At 38.5% G+C, this 25808-nt stretch overlaps 1 protein-coding gene across 1 annotated transcript; it reads right to left on the bottom strand.

Moving 5' to 3' along the window:
• Positions 1-16074: 16074 nt before the first annotated feature.
• Positions 16075-20262, bottom strand: LOC140138707 (uncharacterized). The gene has a single exon (XM_072160456.1). The coding sequence runs from the start codon at positions 19413-19415 to the stop codon at positions 18459-18461; it is 957 nt and encodes a 318-aa protein (XP_072016557.1). The 5' UTR covers positions 19416-20262; the 3' UTR covers positions 16075-18458.
• Between the last annotated feature and the right edge of the window lie 5546 nt (positions 20263-25808).

Consider the following 25808-nt stretch of genomic DNA (forward strand, 5'->3'; position numbering starts at 1 on the left):
AGAGGGCTGTTGATGAAAACAACAGAGGATTAATCCTATTGCCAAGGAGGAGTTCAAGATATCCAGAAGAAAAGTCAGCTGATCTGGATTATGCTGATGATATAGCTCTCCTTGAAGAGACTGATGTCAAGATGGCAGAGACAACAGAAGCCATCCGTGTTACTGCAGGTAAACTAGGACTCCAGATGAGCTATAAGAAGACAGAGATCATGTCCATTAGCCGATCCAATGTTACAAAACCAGCTGTCCACCTAGGCAATGAAGGTCTCATCAAAGTAGTTGACCATTTCAAGTACCTTGGTGCCTACTGCAGTGCTGACGGGTCCAATGTCAAAGAATTGAATAACAGAATCGGTAAAGCCACAGGAGCCTTCAGAGAGCTGGACAAGGTGTGGAAGGATCGTAACATCAACATGGAGACCAAGCTGAAGTTCTACAATGCTTGTGTAATCTCCACACTCCTTTATGCCGCTGAGTGCTGGACACTCACAGAGAGGGACGAGGCTAGACTTGATGCCTTTGACATGCGCTGCCAACGCGAAATTCTTCGAGTGATATGGTCACAACATATATCAAATAGCTGTATTCGATCCAAGACCAAACAGCCCCAACTCACATCAGTTATCAGAAAGCGCCGCCTACAGTGGTTTGGCCATCTGCAACGAATGGATGGAGACCGCACCCCCCAAGAGGCTCTATCATTGGAAGCCAACCCATGGGAAACGCACACCTGGTCGTCCTAGACATCATGGAGAGACGTCATCCACAGAGACATCTCAAGGCTGGACCTAGGGTGGACTGTAAAGGAGGCTGAGGTTGCAGCTTTGGACCGTAGGACTTGGAAGCATCTCTTGAGCCAGGCAGCATGTGCAGAAATGCATGAAGCTGACTGGTAGGTAGGTAGGTAGGTAGGTAAAGTAGCTGGGATGAAAATGAAGATATTGATTTATTTTCCTAAAACACCAAACAAATGTATGTGTTTTTGGGACAAAATGTATTATCTTCAATATGAAAGGTCAAAATGTTCATTGGTCGGCTTTTCATCCCAGCTACATACACTTTAGGGGCTGTGCAATAATTATGAGCCCCCCTCCAAGAGGATAAAATTTCTGAAAGGCCCACCAAAAATCGCTTGCCCCCCTCTCGGCCTGTGCCCTGAGCGCCACACTTAGGGGGCGCCGAATTGACCAAGATTCTGTGCGCGCCCCTCCTAGCGATGAAAATCAAAATTTTCAGCACAAAATCATCTATTTAAAGCCATAATGCATGATTTGCTTCACAGCGACGCCCTCAATTTTACTCAGATTTCTACTTATTGCATAATTATAATGCCCAGTGGTATACTAAAATACCACATAAAAGACTTAACCTGAAGTCCCGGGCCTGAAGTGCTTTAATAACAGTAAAATTTAACTTTTTGTATCAAAACCGTGTCGACCGGTTTTATTCAGAGTTCAACGATCGAGTACTTGCTAACATGTACCGTGGATGTCAGCTTGTATGTATACATCGAGCGTGATGCTCCGTGTAGTTACATGTAATACGATCGGCGAGCGTAGTACACGTATTGAAGGCATTGGAATGAAATCGCAATTTTCTTCGTTATACCGCATTTGTTTGGCTCGAATTAAAAGGGGATAATGTGATCAGTGAAAATAAACATTTAAATAAGAATCTATTCTTTATGCCAATCACACATTATTGCTTTAAGACCAATATTCAACTTCATTATATACCAAATTAATTAATGCTTGATTTTCGCATGCAGATTTCTTTCAAGAATTGGGGAGGGGTATCATTATGTATTCTTAGCCCTGGGGCCACAACCTCTAGCTACGTACCCCACTGATTCAAGGCGCAAGACAAATGTAATTTAGGGAATTTAACAAACAAAATTACAAACTTGGAAAAAAGGCCATATATATAATTTACATATATACTTACCCCGGATACTTACCAAATGAAAAACAATACATATAACCAAAACATAAATACTAATGAATCCCAGGAAATTAATATAGATATAACTTTAATAAACGTACAGCTGCAGCACAGGACCCCGGGCACAGGACATGCATAGGTATTTATAAATTATAGACATATACGACTATATAACATTCAGTACATCCATGTATGGTCATGTATAGCCATGCATGTGTGTATTGATGTTAGTAATTGTATTTACGGTAATTGCTTCTAATGAATATGTATTGCTTATTTGAATATTATATATATATTAATATATGAGTTAAATCGAACACTTACCATGAAAGTAACAATGATTCGTGACCAACAACTGAGAGCAGTGGCGGATTTAAGGAAAAGGGCCCTGTCAGCAAAATAGCCCGGGCTCAATAAAAGATGTCAATTCAGTGGCGTGCCTTGACTTTTTTTTGAGGGCGGGGCAAAAAAAAGAAAGAGAAATTGCCCAATTGTAGGGGGCTGTCATTTTCATCGGAATGGGGACAGTCATGAATATACTTGGGGGGGGGATCATAGAATTTCTATACCAAAATAGGGGGGTCATAATAGTTTGCACCAAAAATAGGGGGAGGTATAAATTAATGGCTGGTGCTTTTGACTTACAATAAAAAATTTCAAGCACTCCGCACACATTCTTTACACTTGCAATAAAACGTTTCGCAACCTCCACACCCTTTGTTATGGGTATGTGCCTACCGGAACTATCAGTACAGCTCGGTATGGAACATTGTTTTTAAAAAAAAGGGGGATTATTGGGTACAAGCAAAATGAAAAATGGGGGTTATTGGGTGTAATATCTTGAAAAAGGAGGGTCATTGGGTACGGATTTTCAAAAAAGGGGTCATCGGTTAGATAATTTGGAAAAAAATTTAACAAAATTCTGTTTCTTGTTCCAAATTGACCATACAAATTTCCTGAAATAGGAAAGTTTGAAAGTTTCCACATTATTTGCATTTTGGTGAAATAATTCTAGAAAAAAAGGGGTTCATTGGGTATAGCCGCACCTAAGACAAAGGGGGTCAAAGAGTTTGATCCCCTTTTGATAAGAGGGGGTCAAATACGAGATTTTGAAGGTTTCTACAATATCTTGTGGCATTTTGGTGATACACTGTACAATTATTCTAAAAAAGAGGGTCAAAGGGTTGTGACTTTTTAAAATAGGGGGTTATCGGGTATATTTGAAGGAGGCCTATTAACATGCACATAACATCACTTCTAAAGTCGAGTGCGCCCCAGCATGGGCTCTTAGACGTGCAAAAGGCTTTTGATAGTGTTCAACAGCTTGGTTACATCGGGGCACCAGGTCATCCTTGTAGTATGATTATAACTTTTTCTGAATTGAGACACAAAAATAAGCATTTTTGGGCAATTTTAGCTGATTTTAACCAAATTGCCACTTTTTTGCATGAAAATTGTCAATTTTTCAAATTAAAAAAAAAAAAATTTGGCCATGTTAAATGATTTGTTGATGTAGTTTAGTCAACCTACAATGATCTAAAGTTGGTTACAGGCCAACAAAGTGGATTGGTGATTCCAAATAGATGCCATAACAGAGGTGGAAAACACATAGCAGCATCTAAAGTACACACAAATAGGCTCGCTTCCTATCCCTTTAGGTATATTCGTCTCAGGTTAGGCTGATATTAGCGTTGCTTCAGATAAGGATCAAATGTTGAGTTGTCTCTATATATCTCACTGGTATATCATTTAACAAGCTGTCGCTTTATGTTGCAAAAACTGAATGTACCTAACTCTCTTTGGCATTACTTATAAAAATCGGATCATTGAGCCATAATGTGTGATTTCCTCCACAGCAATTCCCTCAATTTTACTTTTTTGCATCAATGTAATGCCCATTGGTGTACTAAAAAAACCATGTGAAAGACTAAGCCTGAAGTGCTTTGATTAAATTGACATTATAAATTGTATGAATATTTATAGCTTAACGAACGTGTATTACTTGTTGGGAGATAAATTAGACAAAATAATGCATGTGCGGCGTGTGCGCTGATGTTAATGCGTCTTAATGCACAAGCCCCTAATATGATTGGTGAGCTAATTATACACGCATTGCACAAGTAAATATGTGTATAATTAACTCATTATGCAATTTTCTTAGTTTTACAGCTTTTTAGCACATTTGTTTGGGTCGAAATTAAAAGGGATAATGTGATGATTGTGATCAGTAAAAACATTTAAATATCTGAACCTATTAAATGGGTATTTCGTGATCCCCCCACTTTTCTCAACAAAAAAAGTTGTGATTTTTATACCACTGGAAACCTCTGGCTACATAATGTGTATGTACCAAAAATTTCTTGCAGATAAATTCGTTTAGCAAAAATAACAGTGGCAGCGGCCCTTGTGTGGGATCAGCTGGATGTAAGCTTTTTGAGACCCTTAAAAATGCCTTTCCAAGGCTATTCAACCTTTTTTTTTGATTTGGTGTCCGTGTGTCAGGGCTGTCAACTTTTTGGAATTGCTTGGCATGAGACAGAGGCGTACTGGGATTTGCCAACTACAATGTTCATTTTGACCCGTGATTATTGACCCTTGAGAATCTGAAAAGCGGGGAGGGGGTTCAAAATTATATTGACGATGCGTGAGATTTTACTCACTTTTCCAGCTTTTGGCGTGAGATTTACTACCTAGGCGTGAGGTTATACTACCTTGGCGTGAGAAAGTGACCCAATGCGTGAGACTCACGGCCAATGCGTGAGAGTTCACAGCCCTGTATGCGTGTGTGTCCCCGCAGGTAATTATTAATTTGAAAACGTGAACCTGTTCTGATAATAATTTTATATCATGAAAGCAAAATTCACAATTCTAAGTGAATAAAATATATATAAAAATCTATTCAATTGGTAAATTTTCAAAATATGTCCCAAAATATCAGGCACTGTTTTTTAGCTAGATGGCTGTAAATGCAGAAGATTTTAAAATATGTTTTGCAGAGTGGCTCCGGAACCGCCGGGGCCTGGGGGGACCCGGCCTCCTCAATAATTTTGGTGGGGGGCCCAAGTACCCTAGAGCCCCCCCCAATAATCTGAGGTAAAATTCATAATTTTAGGGTAAAATTCATAATTTTAGGGTAAAATTCATAAATTTTCGGGTCAAATTCATAATTTTAGGGTCAAATTCATAAATTTTCAGGTAAAATTCATAATTTTAGGGTCAGATTCATAATTTTAAGGTAAAATTCATTATTTTAGGGTATAATACAAAATGTAAGGTACAATTCATGTAAAAATGTATGCATGTCAAAAGCCCCTTCAGCGTTTCGCGCCTCGGAGAAGGCCACAAATTTTGGGCCCCCCCAATATTCAAAATCTTCCGGAGCCTCTGCAGAAGACAGAAGATTGTCAGCAAATGAGGAAGTCTTCTGCAGGATCAAGAAGGGTTGGCAGCTCTAGCAATGTCACATGGATTAGGGGATGTGCAATAATTATGTTCCCCCTGGAAATTTCAACATGGCCTGTCCTGTCCCCCCCAGCCCACCTACTTGGCTTGCCGAAAATAGCTTGACCCACCCTTTTCGGTCTGCCACCACAAACTCAGTGGCACATCCCTACCCAAACCAAACTTGAGTACCCACTATATAGAATGTTAGGTTTTTAAGAGACTAGCAGATTTGAAATGTAGTTTCAACGATTAACTTTTATTAATGAATGCTTTATCTTACAATTCTCCAAATATATGCATATAAAACACCATAATGAAATACTTAGGGGCTGTGCAATAATTATGAGCCCTGGGGAGGGTAAAATTGGGGGGGGCAAGACATTTTTGGAGAGCCGAAATGGGGGAGGGAAGCCATTTTTGGCACACATTCTTGGGCGCCTTTTAAATAAAATGCTCTAAAAAGGCTTAAGAAAACCGTACAGAAACTTAAATATGCTAATTTTCCTGCTCGCTACGCTCCCAACATGTATATAGACCATTTAAGGTTAGAAAAATTGGGATCCCAAAAATTTGGCATGTGCAAGGGGGGGGGGCAAAGAATTTTTGGCAGGCCGAGAGGGGGGGGGACAAGCGATTTTTGGCGGGGCGGAGGGGGGGGGCAAGTGATTTTTGGCGAACCGTTTGGAAATTTTACCCCCTGGGGACTCATAATTATTGCACAGCCCCTTAAGAAACACATGAAAAATGATGTTGCATCAAAGGTCACGACACAACATCCCAAAAGTGTGGCGCTAGTCTGTTGCATCTACTATTGAGACAATTTATAACACCCCTGTAATACATTGTGAATCTGTTTAATTCCCCAAAAGTCCGGTCATTCAATGGAGGAGATGGGATCCTTTATATCAATTGATGAATGCTACCCCAAAGGGTAGTATTCATGCACTAATATGTTGTTTCGTGTGAGCTCTGATATGTAACATTGTGTATATCACTTCTGACCTTACTGACACTGATAAGGTTTCTTTTTGGTGGTGTGAGTTCTGATGTGGAGTTTAAGATTATCACTTGTTGTAAAGCCCTTCTCACAATCCTCACACTGAAAGGTTTCTCTTTGGAGTGAGTTCCGATGTGTTTTTCAAGATCACCAGATTCTGTAAAACATTTCTGACAATACTCACATTGCAAAAATGTCTGTTTGGTGTGACTTCTCATGTGCACTTTAAGAGTACCATTCAGTGCAAAGCATTTCTGACAATACTCACATCGATAGGGTTTCTCTTTGGTGTGAATTCTGATGTGATCTTTGAGCCAACTCCTTTGTGCAAAGCATTTCTGACAATACTCACATCGATAGGGTTTCTCTTTGGTGTGAATTCTGATGTGATCTTTGAGCCAACTCCTTTGTGCAAAGCATTTCTGACAATGATTACATTGATAAGGTTTCTCTTTGGTGTGAGTTCTTAAGTGTTTGTTGAGATCATTACTTCCTACAAAACACTTTTGACAATACTCACATCGATAGGGTTTCTCTTTCGTGTGAGTTCTGATGTGTACTTTGAGATTGTGTCTTTGTGTAAAGCATTTCTTGCAGTACTCACACTGATATGGTTTCTCTTTGGTGTGATTTTGGCTGTGTACCTTGAGACTGTACCAACTTGGAAAGCATTTCTCACAGTACTTACACTGATAAGGTTTCTCTCTGGTGTGAATTATCATGTGTCTTTTAAGATGCCCCTTCTGTGTAAAGTATTTCTCACAGTACTCACACTGATAAGGTTTCTCTTTGGTGTGAGTTCTGATGTGTACTTTGAGATGGTTCTTACTTAGAAAGCATTTCTCACAGTACTCACACTGATAAGGTTTCTCTTTGGTGTGAATTCTGATGTGTCTTTTGAGGTGACATTGATGCGCAAAGCATTTCTTGCAGTACTCACACTGAAATGATTTTGCTATGATGTTCAAGCAGTTTTTGTAATGACACCATAGCTTACTGTGGTTGTTCAACTGTCTCTGTAGCTTGTCGATTGAAAAGTTTCTCTGACTAAACAAACCATGTTTGCATCGAAGAAGTTGCACATATTTAATCATATGTCTGTTAACATGGGTTTTCAATTTCTCCAAAGAATCATGCATGACTCCACAAAATGTACAAGAAAATAGTTGCAAAAGTTTCATTGTCATCTGAAGATGTTTGCAATGTATTTACAAAAATCACTTTAAAGATGAAGCCAACAATATTCAAAGATGTTGATCAAAATAAGTTACCCTTGCATCTCGAAGTTCAAACCAAAGTCTAACACAGATGTCCTTCAGTGGAAGGAGCGAGCAACAAGCACCGCAATTCTTAATGGCTTCGGTAAATAGGACTGGTTGTGTTTTTGTTGTTATACTTTCCAACTGCAGATTATGTGGATCAAAATATCTGAAATATTAATAATCATTAAAGAAATGAAGCTCAGACAAACTGGCATTATAATAAAGGAGAGAAAAAATCAAAACCGTTTGGATCCGAACCAGCGCGCATATGCACCCACGATTACATGTCGTTGAGTTCACCACCACACGCCACAACAGCTCATGGCGGATCTGCCGGCCAATTGAACATGTAGTGATTTTATTCTCTCAAAAATATCTCACGGCCAATGTAATTTTTTATTATAATTAGAGAGGGCGGCCTATCTGCTGTGCCCTAGCAGGACATCAGTCAATATGAGACATTAAATATTAAATGCGAGGATCCATGAATCCTCCTGATCCTCGCATTTAATATTTATAATGTCTCATATTGACTGATGTCCTGCTAGGGCACAGCAGATAGGCCGCCCTCTCTAATTATAATATTAATAATCAATAATGTATTGGTACAGGGTGTCCCAAAAGTCTTGATACCATTTTAAATCACTATTTCTGTCTGTCCGTGTGTGTGGGGGGTGTGTGTGTGTCCGTCCGGAGCTGTATCTGGGGAACCGTAAGACCTACAGGAAGGCTACTTGGTGGGAGATGAAAAATATGCAAATTAACATTGATAGCGGAGTTTGTGGACAGATCTCAAGATCCGTCGGGCGTATGGTAACAAAACCTGGTGGCAGGAACGATACACACCTGATATCCCGGATACATATCTGATAGTGAAAACTAGCATTTTGAGAAAAAGAAATACAAATCTTATTTTTTATGGAAATGTTACAATAGCTGAATTTTTACACAAAGGTACGATCTGTCTAAGACAGTCAAATTATAGTTTAAAAAAATGACTGAATAAGTACCTGTTCCAAAGCTATATCATTCTGTGGTTTTTACTTATACTTTGTACACAGAGTTGAACTCTTCTGAGTTGGTTTGCTATTGCTAACCCAACCTCCCAAAAGAAAATTTGGATCCTCCTAAAACCAACCCCCAAGAAAGTTTCAAACCCTCTAACCTCCCCCCGGTGTAAATTTGAAAATTGAAAATTTATGCGCTTTATGTGCAGCTATCACAGTAACACAGGACCAAAATGATGCCCATCAGGACTGTTTTTGTCTTTGTCCCCTCAGACAACTGACCCTGATATGCCAGCTACAGTAATGCCACTGAACATGTAAAATACTTGGGACCCCAATGGATTTTGACAAAGAACACACTGGCCTAAGGACCATCAGTACGCTTGTACATGACACTGTTTATTTCTTTTGTTCCAGTTTGCAAAGTGATAGCTGTACGTGACTAGCTACGAGTCCCACAGTGACATTGCCTTGACATTCAAGAAAGGTGATTTTATTGACATTGTTGGAAAGACCAACTCTTGTTTGTGGAGTGGAAAGTTAGGAAGTGAAAGGGGATATATTCCACATATTTTTGTTAATGTTTTAGGTAAGTATGAGAAATGCAATTGAACTGAACTGGGGAGAGGGAGCACTGATTCAAGGAGGTCCTTAAGAGGGGAGCACTGATTCGAAGGAGGTCCTTGAGAGATGTTAAACTGTGGGTGTTCTTTGATATTAGAGGCCCATTCAGTGATTTTCTCGTCCAAAGGATCGTAAAAATTATCAAAATTCAGATTTTGGTATTTTGTTATGGTTAGTGTCATAGATGTGCTAACATAGACTGACCCTATTGGTTTAGGATATGTATTGTCTTCAAACTTAAATACAATTTCAAATGTCCCCTTTATGCATTTATGTGAGAAAACAAGAACATTTTCAGGGTAAATGTGAATAATTATTACAAATCGCAAGCCAATATGTTGGTACGCATAAATTGTATTATGGTCAGGCATCCAGTTGAGTGCTTCGCCCCCGGGGCTTCGCCATACTACTACGCCCATTATTCTTGACAAAATATATCATTCTTTACACAGCCAAGTCACAGCTGTTTTTTTTTCTTACAGGATCTTCTTCTTACACGGCTGTGTTTTTTTTTCTTATAGGTTCTTTCTTTCTTCTGTCAACCTTTACATTTGCTCTAGCACTGACATGCTTGTACACCGATTTTAACCTAACTTGGTCACAACCATCACCGATTGCTCCGATTGGTTCGCGCTATCTAAGAGATTATAGGTTCTTTCTTTCTTCTGTCAACCTTTACATTTGCTCTAGCACTGACATGCTTGTACACCGATTTTAACCTAACTTGGTCACAACCATCACCGATTGCTCCGATTGGTTCGCTATCTAAGAGAGTATGATCGAACACTTTATGTCTTATCTGTGTTTAAAGCCATAATGTGTGATTTGCTTCACAGCGACACCCTCAATTTTACTCGGATTTCTACTTTTTTGCATAATTATAATGCCCAGTGGTGTACTAAAATACCACGTAAAAGGCTAAGCCTAAAGTGCTTTAATAACAGTAAAATTTAACTATTTATATTAAGGGGGTACTACACCCATTGCATTTTTTTGCATTTTTTTGCATTTTGAAGAAATGAGAAAAAAATTGGACAAAGTGGTATGCAAAATGAAGGGGCAAATCTTCTCGTTCAATTGGTGGCATCAGTATCAATGACGCGTACATGCTTCTAATGGTATAAGCCAAAAAGTGGTACATCACTGATGTTTTAAATTCACTTCATTTTGGAAAGCTTACTATCAACGGATTTCGTTAAAATTTTGGATATGTGTTGCTAACACATTAGGGAAATAATGTTGAAATGTAAAATGGGAATAAGTGGTCCCTGATTTCTTTTATGACTTCATGAACTTGGTGCTCCACAACTATCAAAAAAGCGAACCGGTTAAAATGCTTCTATTTTCAATGTTGAGCTATATTTTGTATTTTGAACTTGCGACACTATGTCACTGAAACTTAATTAAGCCATAGGTAACAGGTTACCACAACCACACTACAGCAATGTTGAAAAAGATTGTATTTTTGTCACCTATACCACCATATTAGGTAGTTTTCTGTAAGCTTCATTTTTGTGATTTTGGTAACTATTTTATATTTATTTGCCCAATCCATCTCAACTAGGCAATCTAAATGGGTAGTTGTAAATTTAGTAATGTATCGAAACGTATGGAAATGGATGGAAAAGGATGGAAATGGGTGGAAATGGATGGGAAAAGGATAGGAACGGATCGAAAAGGATGAAAATGGGTTGGAATGAATCAAAATATGACTCGAACATCTCGAAATGAGTACAATAAGAGCTAAAATTCATCAAAATGTGTTTTCTTATCCTGTGTCTTTATTTGTTATCCTGTCTTCCCTATTTTTGCATTTCTTTTTTTCTTGCTTTTTCTTTTCAAGCAAATAAAATTCAAATACTAGTAATCATGGTAATGGAAGGAAGAAAGAACAATTAGGCCTCGATTTTCTTTTAATTAATCAATTAACGCAAGAAAGAAAGAAAGAAAGAAAGAAAGAAAGAAAGCACAATTCTTCTTTAATTTTAGATTAATATTAAAAGATATTAATTAATTAAATAAATAGTTGTACTTTATTTTTCTCAATGACATTATTTATTAGCATTAAATAAAAACTCCATGATTTCAATTAGGTGTAAGTTGGGACATATGACTTGACAAGCATTACAAAAATTAAAATGCCAAAAAATCAGGTTTGAAAAAAAATGACCAAATTAAAAGATCGTACATTTAAGGCTTTAACTTTTGATTTATATACATTTTTATAGGCCTATTCTGCATATTGTAGGAGGATATCGCTAGTATGAGTTTTCAATTCCCCTGTCAAATAGACCTTAAAATGTGTTTAAACTTAATCTGAGCATAAAATTCTAGAATTTGATTTAATATGATTTAGAATCATATCTATAGACCAATTTGGTGAATGAATTGTGGAAAAATAAACAATTTTTATCAAGACAATTTTCACCAAACTTTTTATGATGCAGTTCTTCTCCAGGATTGTTACTTTCTATTTATGGTACTTTATAATAGCTGATGAACTACTTCAAAAAAGGATTTTAAAAGATTTATATTTCAATAATTATCTTGAAAAGTTTGCAACTGGTGTATGTATGATGCCATGAACATTTAATTACACAAATTATGTTGAAAATTTATATTAAATGTGGTAATATTACATTATGGCCTTGACCTATTGAGATCTGCCAATGTGTCATCACAGATATTGGAACGTTATCATAGTATCTGTGGTTTCATGTGATTTGAGCATGTGAAACACATTTTGACGAATTTTAGCTCTTTACTCATTTCGAGATATTTGAGTCATATTTTGATTCATTCCGACCCATTTCCATCCTTTTCCATCCATTTCCATACGTTTCGATACGTTACTAAATTTACAACTACCCCAATCTAAATTGTACTCACCATTTACATCCCAAGGTATTTTAGTATATCCACCTCGCACATTTCCATTATATATCCAGTAACAGACAAAATATAAAAATTGATGCCTCATTATGACATGTATGATATCACAGACTATCACATGTATTCAAAATTGATGCCTGAATTTGACCTGAACCAATTGACCTATAACCTGACCTTTGATGACCTTATAGCCTTTTTAATCTCTTTTCCTAACAACATATTATAGAAGATACATACATGGTGTAGTATTAAATTGTCTATGTGGAAGAGATTAGGCCTATTTAATTTATTCAGTGTTATAATCAGTGAGTACATTTCTATAGATAGTATAACAAAGGATTTAATGTATTCTATTCATGTATTCTACTTGGACATGTTCAATAGAATAAATTATGGTTTGTTATGAAACACACATCTCAGTTACCAGGATACAGTAAACAAAAAAAATATATAGGGCTAAAATGATTTTCTAAAATGGTTTAAAACCACTTTGTATGTAGAGATATTTTATAAGTTCAGGACATGAGATGATGAACATATTTATATACTTTATAAATTTGCACAAAAAAGAAGAAGATGGGTACTGATGAAAATCAGGGTATTATATCGCCTTAAAACCGGGTCGCACGTCGAGCGCGATGCTCCGTGCAGTATTACATGGTACGATCGGCGAGCGTAGTACACGCATTGTAGGCGCTGGAATGAAATGGCAATTTTCTTCGTTATACCTCATTTGTTTGGCTCGAAATTAAAAGAGGATAATGTGATCAGTGAAAACAAACATTTAAAGAGGAATCTATTCTTTATGCAAAAATTTATCACACATTATTGCTTTAAATACCCAGCTGTGTGATGCTCTGCACAATAATACATATAATATGATTTGTGAGCTAATTACACACATTGTAAATGCTGGAATGATATAGCAATTTTCTTATTTTTACAGTTTTTTGCTGAACCATGAAATGGTATCACTCAGCCTATGAGTATAAGAGTGAATGTTACTAGCTTTCTTACTAGCTTACTAACTGACTAACCATTTGGTCTGAAATGGATATATCTCTAAATGCCACGAAGGTATGACTCCATGAGTGGTGTCATATGAAAGAGAAAAACATAAAGAATATAATGAAAATATTTCCAAACGTCGGAGGTCATCCAGGGGTCACAGGGGTCAAAAAAGGTCATTTTAACTGAAAATGCTCCGATTGAGCTTAAATTTAAATGCAATGATCCTTGTGACATTCTAAACATGTTTAAAACATTTAGAAATTTATTTAAGGTCATTAAGGGGTCATAAAGGGGTCAAAGGTCAAGGTTCTCAAAATGCTCCAATTGAGCTGAAATTTAAATGCAATGATCCTTATGACATTCTAAACATTTAAAAAATATTTTAAGATTAATTTAAGGTCATAAAGGGGTCAAAGGTCAAGTTTTCCAAAATGCTCCGATTGTACTGAAATTTAAACGCAATGATCCTTATGACATAATATTCTAAACATGTTGAAAATATTTTAAAATTCATTTAAGGTCATTAAGGGGCAATAAAGGGGTCAAAGGTCAAGTTTTCAAAATGCTTCAATTGAGTTGAAATTTAAATGCAATGATCCTTATGACATTCTTAACATATTTTAAAATTCATTTAAGGTCATTAAGGGGGTCATACAGAGGTCAAAAGTCAAGTTTTCAAAATGCCAGCTTCTCACGATCAAGGTATATGAAAACGGCAAATCATGAAACAGTCTTATTAAAATTAATACTATCCTGCACAGTATTGCTGCTTGATCAGATCGTCACAGTCATCCGCCTAACTTACCTCGTGCCCTTGCAAAGGGCACAGTTGCTCTAGCTCTAGTTTATTTTATATTCTTTACTTTTCCTCTTTCATTAACACCACTCGGGCGGTCATACCTTCGTAGCATTTCAAGATTATGTCCATTACAGACTCCGGGTGACAGTGGTATAGGCCTACTACAATATACTGCCGAAGCCACATGGTTCAGTTATGGTGCGGTTATCGCTCTAGTTACCACATTTGTTTGGGTCGAAATTAAAAAGGGACAATGTGATCAGTAAAAACATTTAAATATCGGAATATATTAAAAGGGCATTTCGTGATCCACAGCCTTATCCCCCCACTTTTCTCAAAAAAAGTTGAGATTTTTATACCACTGGAAACCTCTGGCTACATAATGTTTATGTACAAAACATTTCCTGCAGATTAATTCGTTTGGCAAAGATATCATGAAATTTGAATTTCGTTCTGGTATACATAATCATGCATAACTTGCAAACACAAAATCAGAATCAACTGAAATTTTGGGAGTAAGGTTTTTTCGTGGATATATACTGAAAAATGTCATAAAAAGAGGATCATAGGATCACAAAATCCTGCTTTAACCCTAACCGCCTAAGGGCTTCTTGGCGACGGGAAGGGAAAGAAGGAAAGAATAAAGAGAGAAAAGAAGGAAAGAAGTTGTTTGCTCTGGTGGGATTCGAACCCGAGACCCCTCGCATGCCAAGCACTCGGTCGGCGACACTTTGCCACAGGTCTTGGGCTTCGCTGGCCAGCGAAACCGTGCCTATATATCACTTAGGACGATTGCGTCATCACACCACGTGGGATGCATGCACGAACAGCGCATATATCAAGTAGTATTTTGTAGTATTCAGGAGGGTTAGGGTTAATTAGCCTTATTCAAATCACACATTATTTATTCACTCATGCAGAGTGTTTCAATTACCTGGGAATGGTGATATTGACAGTTACAACTTTTTCATATTTATTTTTTATTTTCTCTTAATTTATAAATATCTGAAAAACTATGAAAAAGTTTAACTACCATAAAAATTTGTTCTTGTCCGAGCAACTCGTTAATAGATATTTATGAATTAAAAGAAAAAAATATGAAAAAGTATAACAAACTACCACAAAAGTTCGCTCATGTCCGAGCAACTCGTTAATAGGCACACATGTTTAATGTTAACAAATTTTTACAGTACTTGAATTAAACTTAATACAAGAATCTATGTGCTGCCTTGATGCAATGCAGAGCTGCCAACATTGGACTACATGTATGTAAATGCAAAAGATTTCTGGGATGTGGCCCGGGGGGGGGGGGGCCACTCCCATTGTGGCCGGTACCCCATCCGCGATAATCAACTTTTGAAAAGCAACCTAAACAAGGATTTAACCCTTGGCTAAAACGACACCCTAAACACGGATTTCATTCCTAACATCAAATTTCATACCCTAAATTTCATTTCCGCGTATTTAGAAATTGCAATTTTGCTACCCTTTTTTTTTTTTTTTCATGTTTTTGACACCCTAAACGCTAAACGCTGTATCGTGCCTACCCACAAAAAAACGACCCTTTTACACGTTTTCATTATCGCGGATGGTGTACAGGCCACAATGGGAGTGACCCCCCCCCCGGGATGTGGCGCTCTCGCGGCAATGGCAGGGGCCCTTGTGTGGGGCCCTTGTGTGGGATCAGCGCCCGAAAGCTCCTTTTTTTTAGCTATATGGCTGTAAATGCAGAAGATTTAGCCAGATGGCTACAAATGCAGAATATTTAATGTTTTGCAGAAGACAGAAGATTGTCAGCAAACGAGGAAGTCTTCTGCAGGATCAAGAAGGGTTGGCAGCTCTGGCAATGTCACATGCATTAGGCATGCACATATTTTGGGGGGCTTTGGGGGTGCCAGCCCCCCAGGGTCAAAGCAGGGGGCGGCCAAAAGGAAGGGGCGGCGGGAAGAAGAAGGGGCGGCAAAAAGAATTAGTAAAGCAAAAAGGGCGGAAAATGTGAAACATTGTACTACACATCAAAATGTGTTGCTTTTGGGGCGGTAGCGCCTATAAATCCTTTTTTTTTTTTTTTTACTTTTCAAACGACCGTTAAAAAAAAATTGGGGCAACCTTTTCGGGCTGTTGAGGAAGGGGCGGCAAAATTGGATTTTCTTCAGCCCCCCGGGGATATAATTAAATCAATTAATATCTTACTAATTAAACCACTTTGAGGCATGGTTTTTGGTAAATATATAGAGTAGAACATAACAAACTAATATACTAATTTTCTCAAAAATGTTAAAATGTCGAATACATCAGTATGTGATACGGTCGACGAATTAACTTTTAATAATGAATGTCTTTATCACCACAAAATATACTATTGAGACAATTTAGAACACCCCCTGTAATACAATGTAAATCTGTACAAGAGCACTCATTTTCCCTAATTAAATATGCAAATTAGTTAATTAATATGCTTAACATTTGAGTATTTTTTGTTTATATCAATTACTTTGTACCAAGTTTTAAATTTCTATCATCTTCACAGAAAAACCGATTACACCTATCTCACCTTAATATAAAGCAGGGCCAAATTTTTACGAGCTGCATAGTCAATAAGATAACAATAATGTTAATTGGACCACTAAGTACTTATCTTGGAGACAAACAACTGGATGAGAAGGAAAACAAGAAACAATGTATATTGAGCGTTTAGGACCATACACTGCAAACCCAAAGTGCCTATATTTCAGCAGATCCTCTAAAATTGGTTTGGCAGTAACAATGAGGGATTAATTACTAAATATAGGCACAAATTTAGACCACTATTTGGAGAGTATACAATCCAGAAGATCAGACCTCAAATGTAGTCTGATAAATAGACTCAAAATTAGACACTATAAGCCCAAAACAGCATAGGGTGCATTTTACACATGGGTGGTTCTGGAATAAGAAGCAAACATGGGTAACATTATGGGCTCTTATAAATCATTGCTAAGGAGCAATTTCCAGTTCAGTGAATTGCTAGCAAACAATAAGCATGGATTTCAATGGTGATGTTATTAATAGTATTATTTGAGCAGTAATTTTACATATAGTTGTACAACAATCAACATTGAATAATAGTTTAGTGATCTTCAGAAAAAGTGTATAACAAACCAATTGGGAGGGAGCTAGCAGACCATGAATGGGTCTATAATAATTGTTTCCATAAGTAATTTTGTCCAGTATCAGTTTAACAAAGGCTAATACTCGATTCATATCTAATCTCCACTACTAGAAGTTTTGCTGAATTTAGACGTTCTGGGTTTGCAGTGATAGCTGCTCCATAGACATTTGGGTAATTTCTGCATTCTATATTGTACACATTTTACATCTGGCAGGTATTGCAGATAGGGGTTTCTTGCCCTAAACCCCTAATGTGTACTTTATCTCTTATATACAAAATTGTAAAAACACATCTAGGTAGGGTTTATGCAATAGCTGTTAAGTGCTTTATTTTTAAGATTATGTATAGGGTAGCTATTGCAGATACGACCTTCTCGATATAATTAATTTCACAAAATGTTTGCCTGACCTAATTAAGTGTATTTAATTAGCTCTCAGTTTATTTGCTCAGTATTTTATGACTGCTAAGCCTTTATAGTTGTTTACTGGTCGCCTGGTCCCCCCAAAACCTCCCAATTGGAAAAATTACACATTATTAGCACATAGCAGCACCATTGAGTTATTAGTTAGCCTTGGTGCAATATCTATGGACTTGCCAAATGTATGGCAAGCAACACTGCAAAGCAAACATTGAAACCGCACGCAAGCAAAAAAATTCAACATCTCTTTTACAAAATCGCCAGATCAAGGAGTTTGAACAGTGTTTGTAATATGATCAGCACCACAAACAGTCTGCAAAGGAGACTATTCTATGAAATTTGGTAAAAATTGTCGTAACAAAATGCGCCAAAAATCACGCTTTCCGTCCGAAGTTTCCTTGCTAAATAAATAACAATCATGAACGATCATGCAAAGATCGCTCCCTCAAATTACCAGATCCATTGCTCAAACGATGTAGCAAGAGAAAGTAAAAAACATACAGAAATCCGGACTATGCCTATAGTTCATTGCTTACGCAATGAGCTAATAATAGTGGAAGGCAAAATTCCCCAAAAGGTCCGTTCATTCACATGGTCATCAATGGAGGAGACAGGATCATTATCTTCCACTAATACGTTGTTTCGTCAGTGTGAGCACTGATATGTAACATTGTGTATATCACTTCTGACCTTACTGACACTGATAAGGTTTCTTTTTGGTGGTGTGACTTCTGATGTGTATTTTAAGGTTATCACTTGTTGTAAAGCCTTTCTCACAATCCTCACACTGATAAGGTTTCTCTTTGGTGTGAGTTCTGATATGTTTTACAAGATCACCAGATTCTGTAAAACATTTCTGACAATACTCACATTGATATTGTTTCTCTTTGGTGTGCATTATTCTATGCTTTTTCAGATAACTTTTCTGTGCAAAACATTTCTGACAATACTCACACCGATGGGGTTTCTCTTTGGTGTGAATTTTGATGTGTAATTGGAGACCGTACCTACTTGAAAGCATTTCTCACAGTAATCACACTGATAGGGTTTCTCTTTGGTGTGAATTCTGATGTGTTGTTTGAGAGTGTTCCTTTGATTAAAGCATTTCCGACAGTACTCACACTGAAAGGGTTTCTCTTTGGTGTGAGTTACAATATGCTGTTTAAGAGTACCATTCTGTGAAAAGCATTTCTGACAATACTCACACCGATAGGGTTTTTCTTTGGTGTGAATTCTATTGTGCAATGTGAGATAACTACTTTGTGCAAAGCGTTTCTGACAATACTCACACTGATAGGGTTTCTCTTTGGTGTGAGTTCTGGTATGTTGTTTGAGAGCACTATGCACTGAAAAGCATTTCTCACAGTACTTACACTGATAGGGTTTCTCTTTGGTGTGAATTCTGATGTGTATTTTAAGGTTACCTTTCTGTGCAAAGCCTTTCTCACAGTACTCACACTGAAAGGGTTTCTCTTTGGTATGAGTTCTGATATGTACATTGAGACTTTGACTACGTACAAAGCATTTCTGACAATACTCACACTGATAGAGTTTCTCTTTGGTGTGAGTTCTGATGTGTAATTTGAGAGTGTACCTATGTTTAAAGCATTTCTCGCAGTACTCACATTGAAAGGGTTTTGCAACAATGTTCAAGCAGTTTTTGTAATGGCACCATAGATTACTGTGGTTGTTCAACTGTCTCTGTAGCTTGTTATTGGTTGAAAAGCTTCTCTGATTAAACAAAAAATGTTTGCATCGAAGAAGCCGCACATATTTAATCATATGTCTGCTAACATGGGCTTTCAATTTCTCCAAAGAATAATGTTTCATCCCGCAAAATGTACAAGAAAATAGTTGCAAAAGTTTCATTGTTATCTTAAGCTGTTAACTGCAATGACGGTATTTACAAAAAAAAACCACTTTAAAGATGGACCCAACAACATTCAAAGATGACGATCAAGTAAGTTACCGTTGCATGATTGATAGTCTAGCAAAGACATCCTTCAGCAGTGGAGGGAGCAAGCAGAAAACATACTGCAATCTTCACTGGCCTGGTATTAGGTCTGGTTGGTCTTTAGTTGTTCCCAACTGCAACCGGTGGATCAAAATATCTGAAATATTAATACAATCAATAATGTATTTATGTTTGGTATTTATATGAAGATTTTATTTCAAACCACATCACATATTGTTTTAATATTAGGGATGTCACTGTCAATACATTTGCTGCTAGAACGGTTTCCCATTTACTGTATGTGTGCACTCACCCCTGTATTGTCCATGCAAACACAGCTCAATGCAGGAAGTCCAAGACCTGATAACTGGCATGCAGTATTTGCATTGGCCCAATTTAGACCTAAAACCAGGGCTGTCAACTCTCACGCATTGGGTCACTTTCTCACGGTCTCACGCCAAGGTAGTATAATCTCACGCGTAGGTAGAAAATCTCACGCAGAAAGTTGGAAAATGAGTAAAATCTCACACGATCGTCATGAATAATTTGTTGTTCCTACCCCCTCTTCTTGCTTTTCACATTCGAGCTCCGTAGCTCAAATAATCATGGTTCAAAATGAACATTGGAGTTGGCAAAATCCAGTACGCCCCATCTCACGCCAAGCAGTTCCAAAAGTTGACAGCCCTGCTAAAACAGGTTGTTTCAAGAAATTCCTGATTCCACCAGAAAACATTAACCAAACTCTTTCCTGATTGATCAGTAAATAGAGGACCTTCCTTTATCAAGGGATCAACTTATTCTAAAGAAAATTTAATGAGATGAGAACTACAACAGGTTAAAGTGACACCATTTTGTGCATCAGGTGCTGAATTTCGATTGATTCAAACAAGCAAACTTACATACTACTTATAAAATTTAACTATTTTTGAAGACAAATGTAATATCGTTACGCCCATGCCTAAATGAAATACCACACAACACTACAATCAATGGCCGCTGCCATGAATATATCTCGAGTGAAGCCAGGTGAATAAATACGTGTATGAAATGTTATATCTATTGGTTTAGTCCATTTCCTGTAGTTTGCAATACTATTTTACATTGGCGACGAATGCGGAAACTGTAACCTACGCTACAACACAATGAACAGGTACGATCTTTAAGCTTACCTATACCATGCAAAGTCCAACACGCAACAGTGTCCAGTGACTACAGTCAAGACAGAGTCAAGAGTGCAGTGACGATCGTCAAATGGAGTGTCAGCTAATATAACTACGACCCTGTACATGAATATCGCCAGAAATCTGTTAGACTATTTATCTGCTTATCTGAATATTGCCATAAGACTGCTTAACACGTATATTTTAAGCACAAAACTGGAGTTAATTGACACTTGAGCTGGATAAATATAAACAATAAATCATGTCATCGTCAATGCCCACCCTACCAGAATTTGATCCACACTCTGATCCTGCCAGCCTATCCATACGCTGGGATAAGTGGGTTAGCCGGTTCAAGACAGCGATGGTAGGTTTTGATATTAACTCAGAAGCTAGACAGTGTTCTCTCATGCTCCATTATGGCGGCGAAGCTCTACACGATATCTTTGACACACTACCAGACACTGGCACCGCAACTGAGCTCAAGCCAGCAATCGATGCGCTTACTAAATATTTCAATCCCAAAAAACATAATATACGAGACAATCATGTTTCGGAGAACGACTCAAGACGCCGATGAGAGCGTCGATCAATTCTGCACTCGTCTGCGCGGGTGGCCCAGCCACAGCGAAATTGGAGATAGTACTGAAAGAGCACTAAAAACACAAATCATTGCCCATTGCACCTCGGATACCCTCCGTAAAAAGCACTAGAGAAGGACGCTTCTCTGGAGAAACTCCTTGAATTGGCCAGGACCCTTGAACTCTCCACAACCAGGGCCCTAAATCTCACATCGCCTCCACCTAGCACAGTGGCTAAGGTAATTCAATCCGCCACTGCAGCAAGATATGCTCAACCCCGCAAACCTATGAACTCATCCAACAAACTCTGCTACTTTTGTGGATACAATTACCCACATAAAGGTCAATGTCCAGCGCACGGCAAAGAATGCACATCGTGCGGTAAACTTAACCACTTTGCCCGTGCCTGTCAAAGTAGTAAACGGACAGATACAAGATCAAGTAACTTTAAATCTAAAGAACCACAAACAGGAGAGACCAGTAGTAACAGAACACAAACACGGAGAGACCGAGTCAAAGCTCTGAATGATAATACAGGTAAACGGGTTGATGAGTATGATGATATCCACAACATAAAACAATACAGTTCAGAATCAGATGACGACAACTTTCATGTGTTTTCTCTCAGCAGCATACATACTGTGAACAACATGCACAATGACCATGATGACATATCAATGACAACAGTCAACATCAACAAAACACCAGTACGCATGTGTATAGATTCAGGCAGCAAATGGAACATAATTGATGAAGTAACATACAGCAACATTAAACATAAGACAGCACATAATATACAGCTTCAAGACACAGACATAGAGTTGACACCATATCGCAGCACTGACCCCATTCCTATCATAGGTGTATTTCAAGCAAGTATTCATACCGGTGAACGAGAACTTGATGCAGACATATACGCTAGAAAGGTAAAGCTAACAATCTTCTTGGACAATACACATCAAGAGATCTCAACCTTCTTCACATCAACACAGTACACAACATCAATAATGATATTGCTAAACAATATCCAGAGGTCTTTAACGGAGTAGGAAAGTTGAAGGATGTAACTGTTAAACTCCATATAAATGAGCAAGTACAACCTGTTGCTCAGACACATCGCAAAATTCCTTCCAACTCCGTGACAAGATAGAGAAAAACTGCAAGAACTTCAAGACCAGGACATAATTGAAGATGCCACTGGTCCAACACCATGGGTATCCCCATTAATCGCGGTACCCAAACCCAAATCACAGGACGACATCAGGCTCTGTGTTGATATGCGGGCTGCGAAAAAAGCGGTCATCCGCGAGAGACATGATACACCAACCTTGGATGAAATTGTGGCTGAGTTGAATGGTTCAAAGTACTTTTCAAAACTTGACTTACGATCGGGCTACCATCAACTCGAACTAAGTCCTGAGAGTAGATATATCACTACATTCGCAACTCATGTTGGCCTCAAACGTTACAAGCGTTTAAACTTTGGGATATCTTCAGCCAGCGAAGTATTCCAAGACACCATCAGACAGAGTTTAGAAGGCATACCGGGAGTGTTGAACATATCTGATGACATACTATTACATGCACCCACACAATCAGAACACGACACCAGACTCACACAACTGCTACAAAGACTAGCAGATAAAGGACTCACACTCAACAGGGGGAAATGTGAATTCAGTAAAACACATCTTGAATTTTTGGTCTGACCTTTGGGGAACATGGTGTATCCCCAGACCCCAAGAAAGTCGAAGCACTCAAACATGCCCCACCTCCGCAGTCTGCTGCTGAAATCAGTAGCCTACTGGGCATGGCAACCTTCACTAACCTTCAGTGCAAGGTTTATACCTGACATGGCAACAATTACTGAACCGTTACGCAGACTAATCAACAAGGACACACCCTTCACCTGGACAGGAGAACAAGATGAAGCTCTGCAACAGCTCAAGAATGCCCTCTCTAGTGAGACAGTCATGTCCTATTATGACACAAACAGACACACAGAAATTTGGGTGGATGCCAGCCCAGTAGGACTCGGCGCTATACTGGTTCAGATCGACGAGCATGGTGAGAGGAGAAATGTTTGTTATGTGAGTAGATCCTTGAAACCAACAGAGACCAGATACAGTCAGATAGAGAGGGAAGCCCTTGCCATAGTGTGGGCTGTACAGCGCCTTCATCTCTATGTGTTTGGGAAACCATTCACTGTAATCACAGATCATAAGCCCCTTGTGCCGATCTTCAGCAAACCAAAGATCGACCCATCAGCTAGAATCAAGTCCTGGCTACTGAAGGTTCAAGGTTATGACATGCAAGTTCGGTACAGCGCCGGCAAAGACAATCCTGCAGACTATATGTCTCGCCATCCTGATCCAGCAGGCAAGCCAGGTAGATCGTCAGAAAGAGCTGAAGAATATGTAAACTTTGTCAAGACCAACTCCAAACCACAGGCAATAACACAAGCTGAAATACAAGAAGCAACAAAAAATGACATTGGACTCCAGATTGTCATAAAGCACCATCGTACAAACACAATGCACAAAGTCAAGGACACACACAGGTGTTATTGGAATATAAGAGATGAAATCTCAGTGACAGAAGATGGGACTGTCCTCAAACAAGACAACATCATTGTCCCCGAGTCCCTGACAGATCGTGTTATCCAACTCGCACATCGAGGACACCAGGGAATAACTAAGACGAAAGCCCTTCTGCGTACTAAAAGTGTGGTTTCCCAACATGGCTACCAGAGTCGAACAGAAAATTAAAGAATGCATTCCATGTCAAGCCACGACACCAAAGGTGCAAAGATCCCCACTGCAAATGAGTCCTCTACCAGACTACCCATGGCAGAAAGTAAGCATCGATTTCTGCGGGCCGTTTCAATCAGGTCACTACATTTTAGTGGTTGTAGATTTAATATTCGCGCTACCCCATGGTAGAAATTCTGACATCGACATCAGCGAAAGCGACAGTAGCAAGACCAGATAAGATCTTCGCTGAGCATGGAGTCCCCGAGGTTGTCAAAAGTGACAATGGACCCCATTTCAATCAGATGAGTTCCACAACTTTGCAGAACATCTGAACTTTAAACATAAACGCATCACCCCACTTTGGCCTGAAGCCAATGCCGAAGCTGAAAGGTTCATGCGAACACTAAAAAAAGCAGCACAGACCTCAGAGACTGATGGTCAACCTTGGCACAGAAATATCTGGACCTTTCTTAGACAGTACCGTGCCACACCACATGCAACCACTGGTATTGCCCCAGCAACAGCACTTAATGGAAGACCTATGCGAACCGCTCTTCCACAAGTCTCAGCTAAACTTCAACCAGTCAACCATTCAAGCACACACAAAGTGATCACACAGAATGATAAGCAAAAAAAAAAAGAGGGATGAAGGAGTATGCAGACAAGCACAGACACACCAAAGAATCTGACATCAAAGTAGGAGACAGGGTACTTGTCAAAAGCCAACAACAAGGGAAATTGATACCATTCTATGACCCCATGCCCTTTACTGTGATGAATAGAAAAGGATCACAAATAACAGCCACAAACAACACTAAAACAATCACAAGAGATGTGTCACACTTCAAGAAAATAGAAAGAAGTAAGGATGCATACAGGAGAGCTGACAGGGAAGAGAAGTGTGAGGAAGTGGCATACACAAGTGATGAAGAAGACACACAGGAGATACCGGTACCGTACAAGTACAAAATAACAACAATAACCCTAGACGTAATCCAAGACGTGATACAAGGCCACCGGTCCGTCTAAATGATTACATAACATAATACCATTCACTATATATGCACACAAACTTGAGTCATGTAGTGTATTGGTGAATGAAGAAAAAACTAACTGAACCTTGTTACACACATGAATACATGTACTTACATGTAGCAACTGACTGAACTTTTTATGGTGTGCACCATTTGTTTACACATCAGTGATAGTTGGTTATTATTGGATTTAGACTAGATGCTATTATACAAAGCAACCTGTTGACATTAGACTAGCTGCTGCTATACTAAGCAATATTTCTGTTAAGGGCATGTTGATCATGCCAGCGTTGTTGTTCTCCACATACATGTATACTTCTTACGCATCACAACAGGTGATCTACATTCACATTACATTCATCCATGTTTGCACAAACACTCTCTATTCCATTTCATGCTCATGAACAACGACTCTCTCAAAAAGAAGGGAGAGATGTAATATCGTTACGCCCATGCCTAAATGAAATACCACACAACACTACAATCAATGGCCGCTGCCATGAATATATCTCGAGTGAAGCCAGGTGAATAAATACGTGTATGAAATGTTATATCTATTGGTTTAGTCCATTTCCTGTAGTTTGCAATACTATTTTACAACAAAATGTACAGGATGTTAAGAAATTAGAATGTTTAAGCCTTCCAAACCCATCTCAAATTATGCACTTCTGTCCACCATGCAGGGGTAGCGCTAAGTTGCTTTTTGGGGTCCTGGACCCACCAAAATAGAGTTCGGACCCCCTGTTTTTAAATTTTCTGCAAGTTCATGGGTCCCTGCAG

Source organism: Amphiura filiformis, chromosome 18 (assembly GCF_039555335.1).
Source record: "Amphiura filiformis chromosome 18, Afil_fr2py, whole genome shotgun sequence".
NCBI classification, from domain to species: Eukaryota; Metazoa; Echinodermata; class Ophiuroidea; order Amphilepidida; family Amphiuridae; genus Amphiura; species Amphiura filiformis.

Excerpts from the sequence above, each read along its gene's own strand:
- LOC140138707 (XM_072160456.1), bottom strand. The coding sequence starts at position 19,415 with ATGAAACTTTTGCAACTATTTTCTTGTACATTTTGCGGGATGAAACAT.